This window comes from Acanthisitta chloris, unplaced genomic scaffold, assembly GCF_000695815.1.
Source record: "Acanthisitta chloris isolate BGI_N310 unplaced genomic scaffold, ASM69581v1 scaffold8370, whole genome shotgun sequence".
Classification (NCBI taxonomy): Eukaryota; Metazoa; Chordata; class Aves; order Passeriformes; family Acanthisittidae; genus Acanthisitta; species Acanthisitta chloris.
Genome location: NW_008652164.1, coordinates 2,379 through 11,874, shown reverse-complemented (window position 1 = coordinate 11,874; position 9,496 = coordinate 2,379). Strand labels below are relative to the sequence as shown.

Genomic DNA, 9,496 nt, shown 5'->3' with positions numbered 1-9,496 from the left:
TCTGACAGAAGCTTGAGCTGAATAAAAAAAAAAAAAAGGCAAAGCTCTTTGAGATTAGAATTTCCTAAATCTTTCCTGATGTGCCTGGTATTTCATTTCCTGCTGTGGAGCCCAGGTGAAGCAATCCAGGCCCCCTAAAATCCCATGCATGTGTTTGGTGTTTAAAGCCAATTTTGTGGAGGAGATGTTAAATTCAAGTTGACTTTGTGTGTATGGACAATGTGTCTTAGACACTAATGAGCAGAGGCTGCTGCTCCACCTGGGGATGCCTGAAAGAGCACAGTGGTTTGGGTCTAAGGATGTTGCAGTTCTGCAAGTATTTTAATTAGGTTACACTATCCCATCATTATTTAGAGTAGGAAAGCCATGCAGAAGGATGTTTAACTGTAGTGTGGCAAATAGTTGTGTAGCCAAGCACCAACCTCTCACTATGTAACCGTGGGCTGAACCTTCTGCTAATTAGGTGTATGCAATGCTGAGGTTTCTAATTGCTAGATATGGAACAGCTTATTCCTTTCCTAACACCATAATTTAAATAGAAAAAAAAAGAATAACAGTCTTCAGTGTCTGTGTTTCTCACATTCCCTTTGCTTTGTGTTGCAGGAATATGCCAGGAAAGCCCTGGATTTTATCTGGGAGAAGAGGCAACGCAGCAGCAACTTAGTGGGTGTCACTATTAACATTCACACTGGAGACTGGGTCAGAAAAGGTGTGTGGGGATCAGGGACCACCCCTGGGTGGGGGAAGGAAACATCTTGACACAACCCCAAGACACTTAACTTAAGCTGTTCAAACATATTAGCTTGGTAGGCAGGTGGGGTCACATCATCCCAGTGCTGGAACACAGTCTGGCCTTGATCTGAAGGGGAGTTTTGGTGGGGAAACTGGTTTTACTCATTGCAGAGTGTTCCCTGATTCACTTTAGTGCTGGGAGGGATGAGTTTTCAGAGATTTCTGCTGTAAATACGTAAGGAAAACAGTAGAACTGTGGTTGTCCATGGCAGCCAGTGGAAGTGAGTTCCTGTGAGAAAAGTGCTTCAGTGCTTGTCTGTCCTTATTATGTGCACTGGGATGGCCAAGCCATTAACATACACATACAGGATTGTGTCTGCATCCATCTGTGCCTTAATTCCATGATGTAGGAGATTTTTCCTTTTCCTGCAAGAGTCTTCAAAATGGGAAATGATGGAAAATGCCCATCTGTGTACTGAAATGAAACCCTCCTTTTCAATCTCTCTGTGTGCAGATAGTGGAGTTGGAGCAGGAATAGACTCCTATTATGAATATTTATTAAAAGCCTATGTCTTGCTGGGAGATGACAGCTTCCTGGAAAGATTTAACACGGTGAGTTAACACCTTGCTCAGGTTTGTGCCTTCTGGAATACAAATTTAAGGCTAATTGTGTTGTCAGTTCTTAGCCTGTGCAGAGATCTTCAGCAGAATGTCTGACTGATGTGTCTAGTGCCAGCTCTTTTCACTGAGTTTTACTAATCTTGGGTGCTCTGCTGTCACCTGAACAGCTATTTTAACCCCATCCAATGAAAGCAGAATCTTCTAGGCATTTTTCCATGCTGCCAGTGCAGGAGGAGCTGTACTTCAAAATGTGATAATGCAAATGTCTCTGTAAGGCAATGTAAGGGCCTCTTGTTACAAGCCATGGTACCATTTCTTCCTGTCCTGGAGCAGCAAAAGGGTCTGCAAATCCAAGTCTGGATCTTGCACTGCACTGCAGATCCTAGGGAGACATTTAAGTTCACATGCTGAAAAACACACATAGATTTATAAAGTCCTAGGATTACTGAGCAGCTTTGTCTGCATCATTCTTCTTTCATAGCAGTATTGTTTCTTCTGAAAATTGCAATATCCACTGCAGGCATTTTAGGTTGTGAAATGATTTGGTATCACACATCATGATTTTGGATTAAAATTGGAGTAGTTCAGGAGCTGAAGGCCTGTTTTAACACTGGAGGTGTAGTGATTTTGTGTTCCTAATGGGCAGCCACCACAGTTAATGTTCCTTGAACTGCATCTGTTTGCTATCAGTTTGGCTGCTGTGCTTCAGAAACAAGGAAGGAGTTATCCTTGGGATAGAGGGTTGGAAGGCAGCAAGTGGGTTCTAAACTTCTGGCCCATCAAATCCAGTTGCTTGGTTGGGTTTTTTTCTACCTCCTTTTCCCCTTCTTCTTATGAGATTGATTTGCTTTCAATCTCTCTTGTTCAGAGAAAGCAATTTCAGCTTTGTTCAGTGTGTGCTTGAAAATTCAGCCCAAACAAATGTGCCTTAACTCTGGTGGTTCCTTGTTTATGCCATGGCTGCTGGATGTAACTTTTTCTATGTGTTACTTGGAACATGTGGTGAGTTTTGCATGTATAATACTGTGGAGCTTTGCAGTGTTTACTGCTCTTCAGTTTGGAAAACCAGAAACTACAGACACTGCCAAAAGTGTGGACAATGGGTGTTGAGGCACTGGGATATCACCCAGGGAGGTGGTGTAGTCACCATCCCTGGAGGTGTTTCAGAGGTGTCTGATGTGGCACTGGAGGATCTGGTTTAGGGGTTCCAGCAGTGACAGGTTAGTGGTTGGACTTGATGATCTGAGAGGTCTCCCCCAACCCTGATGATTCCATGGTTCTAAGTGCTCAGGATTGGCAGTGTAGCACTGGTTCTTCCATTGAAATAAAATGCCACAGTCTGATGATCCCTACCTGGTTTGGGACGTGTGCTGATCATACAAACTCCTGGTGTTTGGCAGCACTACGATGCCATAATGAGGTACATCAGCCAACCACCTCTTCTTCTTGATGTTCACATCCATAAACCAATGCTGAATGCTCGGACCTGGATGGATTCCTTGCTGGCTTTCTTCCCTGGATTGCAGGTGAGGTGTCAAACCCATGTTTGATAACAAGTAAATGATGAACTGGACTGGATAGAGAATTTTCAAGTCAAGCTCAGTAATTTGGTTTTCAGAAATACTGAGTGAGGATCTGTGGAAGTGTTCAAAGTTGGATGGGGCTTGAGCAGCCTGGGCTAGTGGAAGGTGTCCCTGCCCTGAGATGAGCTTTAAGGTCCCTTCCAACCCAACCTATCCTGTGATTCCATGATTTCTGTGCTTAATCTTGGTGTCACTTCAATGTTAGTTAACATGCAGTTCTGGCCAAGTTGATTGTCCAGAAAAGTATGTGTGTGTGTATGATTTGCTTCCTTCACTCCTAGCCATGAAAACACTCAACTGGAGCTGCTTTTTCCTAGTCTAGTGACGAATTGTCTGGTTTGTGTGCCAAACTAAATCACATTTCCACTCTAGTTCTCCCTGGATGTTTGAGATCCTCTTTCAACAGAGGCAATAATCCTAGTGAGTTCACTGATTCTGCTTGAAAAGCTCTTAGGGAGTATCTGTGGCTTGCATAATATTTACAGTGTGCAGTAATTGCTCTGAAGCTTTACATGAGTGCAGTGAGTGCTGAACTTTGAATGTGGCTCCTGTACAAGGTGAATTAGTGTTGATTTTCCTGTTGAATTGTAGGTGCTGAAGGGTGACATCAGACCTGCCATTGAAACTCATGAGATGCTCTATCAGGTCATAAAAAAGCATAACTTTCTTCCAGAGGTAAGGGAGTAGTTTTTTCATCTTGTAAACTGATTTTTACCTCCATTTGAGCAGCCTCAGATATCCATTTGAAAAACCAGGAGGTCTGTGTGTTAGTAAAACCCAAGGCTCTTTTCCACAGCACTCTGAGGTGATTTGCAGCTCATGTGTGACAGCTCTGTTCTGGAGGTGGAATGTTTTCCTTCAGTCCTGCTGTAATTAGCACCGTAATGGGAAGCTGCTGCCGTTAACAATTGCTTAGACTTTATATTTCAGCCTTTCAGAGTTGACCTTGACTCATTTCATTATGCCAAACTTGTATAATCACATGCAGTGGTAGCTGCTTAGTAATGTAACAGCCTTATTGCTGAAGATCACAGTCATCTTACTTAACCCAAGGATGGAAACTACACCCCAAAATGTTCTGAGAGAACGTCCTGAAATCCTGCACAGTGTCCTTGAAAGTCAGAACATAAACACAAGGGCAGACCTTGTGCAAGTGAGTTCTGCACAGAAAAGCTGTTCATGTGCTGAAGTGTCTTTACTCTGTGATGACCCAGAATATATGAGGAAGCTCCTGAGTCCAGGTTTCATTTTAACTTTCCTCTGGTGTAAGCTTACTTCTGTTGGAGAACATTTTAATTACCATCCCATTCACCTCCTGTGGTTAGGAGACTAGAGAATGCTCTCTGAGCACTGGACTGGTTGGTTGGGGCTTTGTTTTTGAGTGCTTTACAGTGGTGTGTTGTGGTTCCTTGGAGGTTTGGGATTGGGTGTTGGTGTTTTGTACTTCTGGAGGAAACTGAAAGGTCAGCAAGTTGTGTTTAAGCCAACAGACCATCCCCTTTGGCAAAGACTCAGCTTCAATCTCAGCATGAACCAGTAGTGAGTATCTCACACCAAGTGTCTTTTCCCAGTGCACATTGAGAGTGAGTGCTCAGACCAGGAGATTCTTAGGTACCTGACTTTGGTGTTAATTCAGACACAGCTGCTAAACCATCTGTGAGTCTGCAGTGACACTTTGGTGCACTGGAGGTGCCAGGCTAGGTGTGTTTGCAGAAATGGTGTTGATCAGAGCTCAGATGGTTACACAGCTAACAGGATTCAAAATGAAACTCAGCTTGGTTTTCATTCTTGCATTTATTTTTATCCTTTTTCATCCTCAGGCATTCACAACAGACTTCAGAGTCCACTGGGCTCAGCATCCTCTAAGGCCTGAATTTGCTGAAAGCACTTACTTCTTGTATAAGGTACAAGAATCACATTTGTTCCTCTGACTTTGGGTCACTCTGTCTTCACACCTAGAGTTTTGCTGGTATTTTATTTCGCTGTAGAATAGAATGAGTTAGGTATCTCCAGCTTATCTACCTACTGGAGCCAGTTCTGTAGATGAATAAGATGTGTTTGCTATCAAAAATTATTGTATGGGTTCTGTTTTATGTCCCCAGTGTTAGAAAGGGAACTAATAGGTGGCAAACACATGTCTTCAAAGATATTTAGGTGTTGCTGGTCTCTTTTAAAGAGGTCTTAGAGACTGAGAGCAAAAGCCATTTGTAGAGCAGTGCCTGAATGTCCTGTGTTCCTGAACTTTCCTGTGCTTACCTGTGTATCCAGAAAATGCAGAGGTGTCTGAGGAGTCTCTCTTGGGACCTGATAAGTTAGACTCTTCTGGTGTTTAAGAAGATGTGGAATTAATATGAAGGTGTTTGGGCACTGAACAGGGTTGGGTTGGATATCAGGACAAGGTTCTTCCCCCAGAGGTGTTTGGGCACTGAACAGGGTTAGGTTGGATATCAGGACAAGTTCTTCCCCCAGAAGTGTTTGGGCACTGAACAGCTCCCAGGGCAGTGTCACAGCCCCAAGGTGACAGAGCTCAGGGGTGTTTGGCCAATGCTCTCAGCACAGGGTGATTGTTGGGGTGTCCTGGGCAGGGGTTGGACTGATGGTCCTTGCGAGTCCTTCCAGCTCAGGACATTCTGTGATTCAGTAAACCAGAATTAGGAGAATGAAAGTGCTAATTGCACAGTAAGTCTCAGTTTGGGTTTGGATTTTTGTTTGTCTGTCCTAGGCCACTGGAGATCCTTACTACCTAGAAGTAGGAAAAACACTCATTGAAAACCTGAACAAGTATGCCAGAGTTCCTTGTGGGTTTGCTGCAATGAAGGATGTTCGTACAGGAAGTCATGAAGACAGGTAAGAGCTTTCACAGTCCTTGTTTTCATCTACAGATTATAGAAAAAAAACCAATTACTCTGATTCTATAATTGAACTAGTTGACTTTTGAGTCTTCAGTTTGCTAACCAAGCCTTAATCACCCATTTGTCAGCCTATAAACTCCTGGTAGTTGTTTTGTTCTGTAAGAGTATTTTTATCTCAGTACCATTCCATTTGTCTCAGAGCAATAGGTGAGTTACTTTCAAACAGAATAATCTCCCAATCTATAAGTTTCTGGGGAGGTTTATTTGTGGTTTTTTTTTCCTATGGTGCTGCTTTGTACTGAACATCCTGAATCATTTCCCTCCAAGCACAGTTCCTTCCAAGTGGAAGGAATGCTGATGGAATTATGTTCAGCAATAATAGCCATGAAGCCTTCAGAGATGGAGCAGTAGGAGTATTTATTGTGCTGATGTTTTGGAGTTAAGGACATCCACTTTTTCTCCTAGAATGGACTCATTCTTCCTGGCTGAGATGTTTAAATACCTTTACCTGCTGTTTGCTGATAAGGAAGATATGATTTTTGACATAGAAGATTATATCTTCACTACAGAAGCTCATCTACTGCCACTTTGGCTTTCCACTACAAACCAAACCATCTCTAAGAAAAACACAGTAAGTAACAGCTCCACTCTAAAGCAGTTTGAGTCCTTTTCTGGGGGGAACTGGGAGAAAAAGCAGGGAAGATCTAGTTTGCAGATGTGCAGCAGTTTGAACAGGTTGTTCAGTGTGCAACATCTCATCATCTCAGCAGTGCCAGTCACAGAGTGTGAATAATGTTTCCATGTGGATTCTGCACTGCTGACCCTGCAGAAAAAAAGCTGTGGAACATTAGCATGATGGAAGGAGAAAATCATTCCTCACCTCTGTATTAATCTGAGACTAACACAGTAGGATATTTTGATCCTCCATCTTTATCTGCTGTTTGTGCTAACACATTTGCAGTAACATGCCTAAGTTTCTCTTATTGATTCTACTGAATAAACCCTTGGCAAGTTTTGAAAGGCTTTTTGAGACAGCTTCAGAGTTATTTTGACAAGATACACCAAAAATTATGGCTGTATTTAATCCTTTTAATCCACTCAACAGGCACCAATTGTGCAAATGTGAGAACACTTAGGGTTTACAAATTACTTAACCTTCCAAAACAGCTCATAGTGATACAGCTGTGCTGTGAAGCATCATAAGTACTCATCTCTTGCTGGTTTTGTGCTCAGTAAGGTGACATCATTGATCTATAAGGCAATGGTGCTGCTGGCAGGCAAAGGAAACACATGAGCAAGTGAAGTTTCTGAGATGTCAAGGGCATAAATTCCCTTATTTGTGCCTCAGTTTTTAGCTAAGAGGTTACATTACACTAATGCCTAGATCAGAGGAAAAAAAAGTGATGTTCTATGTTAAGCTGTGTGTCCTGGAGAGATTTTGTATTTGAGTTGAAAGCACCTGTTGAATCATAGAATCACAGAATTTTAGTTGGAATGGAGCTCAGAGCTCACCCAGCCCCAAGCCCTGCCCTGGGCAGGGACACCTCCCAGCAGAGCAGGTTGCTCAAGGCTCATCCAACCTGGCTGTGAACACTGCCAGGGTTGGGGCAGCCACAGCCTCCCTGGGCAGCCTGTTATGGACTCTGACATCAGGCAGTGGCAAATCTTTAATTGTTTGATCTTCTTGTTGAACATCAGTAATTATTAAACAGGTCATGGGGTTGGTTTGTCCTGTTCCTTCATGGTGGAGATCCCATAGCCTCTTTGAAATGTTCTTTCCCTGAGAATTTATCTTCCTTTGTCTGTGAGTTTTGAAAATGGAGGTTAAACTAAGCAAGGAGTTTTCTGCAGGGTCTGAAGGAGCATTTTTTACCACTCCTGTCCCCAGTATGAGCATTGGAGACTTGGGAGACAGGCAGGAGATGTGAGCCAGGCAGGATGTTTTCTCCCCAGTATGAGAACTGGAGACTTGTGAGACTCACACAGCTGAGTCCCCTCTCTTGAGAACTGCAAGTATTAATAAAAGGCCAATAAAGAACACAGAGAAAATGATTGATTCAAATACAGTTTTCTTAGCCTCTTTAAGTCCAAGCTGCTAATGGGCACAACACAAGTAAGAAAAAAAATCCATTGAAAATGGTGTGAGTTGTCTAAAAAGCTAAAGTTGGGTGTGTTTCTCTTTTATGGGATTTTATCTGATGGGGGAAAAACATTGATCAGTATGAATGGAATGTGTAGATTATTTTTAACAGCAGCACAGTTGTTCAGACAAACTCTGTGAGAGTTGGTAGTATCAACCCAACATCCTGTTTGTGTTTGTTCCCATAAACAGGAAAGGTCATGTCTTACCCTTCCTGTAAACTAACAGCCCTGTAGGCCTCGTGTTTTAAGCAGCCTTTAAATACTTGATTTTTAATTAGCTAATCTGTTGCAAACAGAAGGGTTTGGTTTTTTTCAGGCAGAGAAATCCTCTGTTAATTTTTATGGGTGAGAGCATTAATTGGCTGGTTATCTAACCAGCTGTTTGCAAAGGTAAGGACAGGCTAAGTGTGGCTGCAAACCACCACACATGTTGCACATGGTTTCACATGCTAACAGAGCAGCAATCTGTGCAAATGGTAACTGTCATCTTTTCCTGAAAACAGAAGTTGTTTGAGTTCTGTATAGACTCATCCCTGCCCGTTCAGGCTCGCTGTGTGGCTCCTGAGGAGGAGACTCTTGTGCCTAGGACAAGATGTGACCTTTTTCAGTCACACAGAGCAGAATGACCTAAGGCTGCAGCTGGTCACTGGGAGTCAAGGCCATAGCAGATGAAACCATATCTGCAATTAGTAAATTACAGTTAGTCAACTCCAAATTGGGATGGGAGTTGTATTTATCCCTTCCTCAAAAGGGATTGTAGTGCTCTGGTTCTTCTTGAGCACAGGTGCCATGAGGAGAGGCTGAGGGAGCTGGGGGTGTTCAGCCTGGAGAAGAGGAGGCTCAGGGGAGACCTTCTCACCCTCTGCAACTCCCTGACAGGAGGTTGGAGTCAGGTGGGGGTTGGTCTCTGCTCCCAGGCAACAGCAGCAGGACAAGAGGGCACAGACTCAAGCTCTGCCAGGGGAGGGTTAGGTTGGATCTTAGGAAGAGATTTTTTAGGGAGAGAGTGCTCAGGCATTGGAATGTGCTGCCCAGGGAGGTGGTGGATTCCCCATCCCTGGAGGTTTTCAAGCTGAGACTGGATGTGGCACTTGGTGCCATGGGCTAGTGACCACGGGAGGGTTGGACTGGATGATCTTGGAGGTTTTTCCAACCTGGTTGATTCTCTGATTCTCTTCCTCACCCACAGCTGCTGCATGTCCTGAGAACACAATTACCTCAGGACAGGTCTCTGTGGATTGTCTTCCTTTCATGCACTGTTACTAACCTGTGTCTTTCCCTGTAGACCACAGAGTACACAGAGCTGGATGACAGCAACTTTGACTGGACCTGTCCCAACACTCAGATTCTCTTCCCAAATGACCCAATGTTTGCCCAGAGTATCCGTGAGCCTCTGAAGAATGTGGTGGATAAGAGCTGTCCCAGGGGCATCTCCAGGGCGTAAGATGAACATCTTTTCTGTCTTTGGCTGGTGTAGGACTGAGTGGAATAGGGTCTGTTATGCATGGAAGGATGAACAGGAGGTGTACAGGGGCTCAGCTTGCAGTCCTATTGGGATGGATAGCC

At 43.7% G+C, this 9,496-nt stretch overlaps 1 protein-coding gene across 1 annotated transcript in view; it reads left to right on the top strand.

The window, feature by feature from the left end:
- Nucleotides 1-9,496, top strand: part of EDEM3 (ER degradation enhancer, mannosidase alpha-like 3) — a gene marked incomplete at both ends in the record, with an annotated part of 21,005 nt that overhangs the window by 9,306 nt on the left and 2,203 nt on the right. Inside the window, 8 exons of the mRNA XM_009076183.1 lie at nt 604-709; nt 1,247-1,344; nt 2,754-2,879; nt 3,528-3,611; nt 4,757-4,840; nt 5,659-5,783; nt 6,254-6,419; nt 9,216-9,370. Of these exons, the coding sequence (XP_009074431.1) occupies nt 604-709; nt 1,247-1,344; nt 2,754-2,879; nt 3,528-3,611; nt 4,757-4,840; nt 5,659-5,783; nt 6,254-6,419; nt 9,216-9,370 (944 nt within the window). The remainder of the gene's footprint in view (nt 1-603; nt 710-1,246; nt 1,345-2,753; nt 2,880-3,527; nt 3,612-4,756; nt 4,841-5,658; nt 5,784-6,253; nt 6,420-9,215; nt 9,371-9,496) is intronic.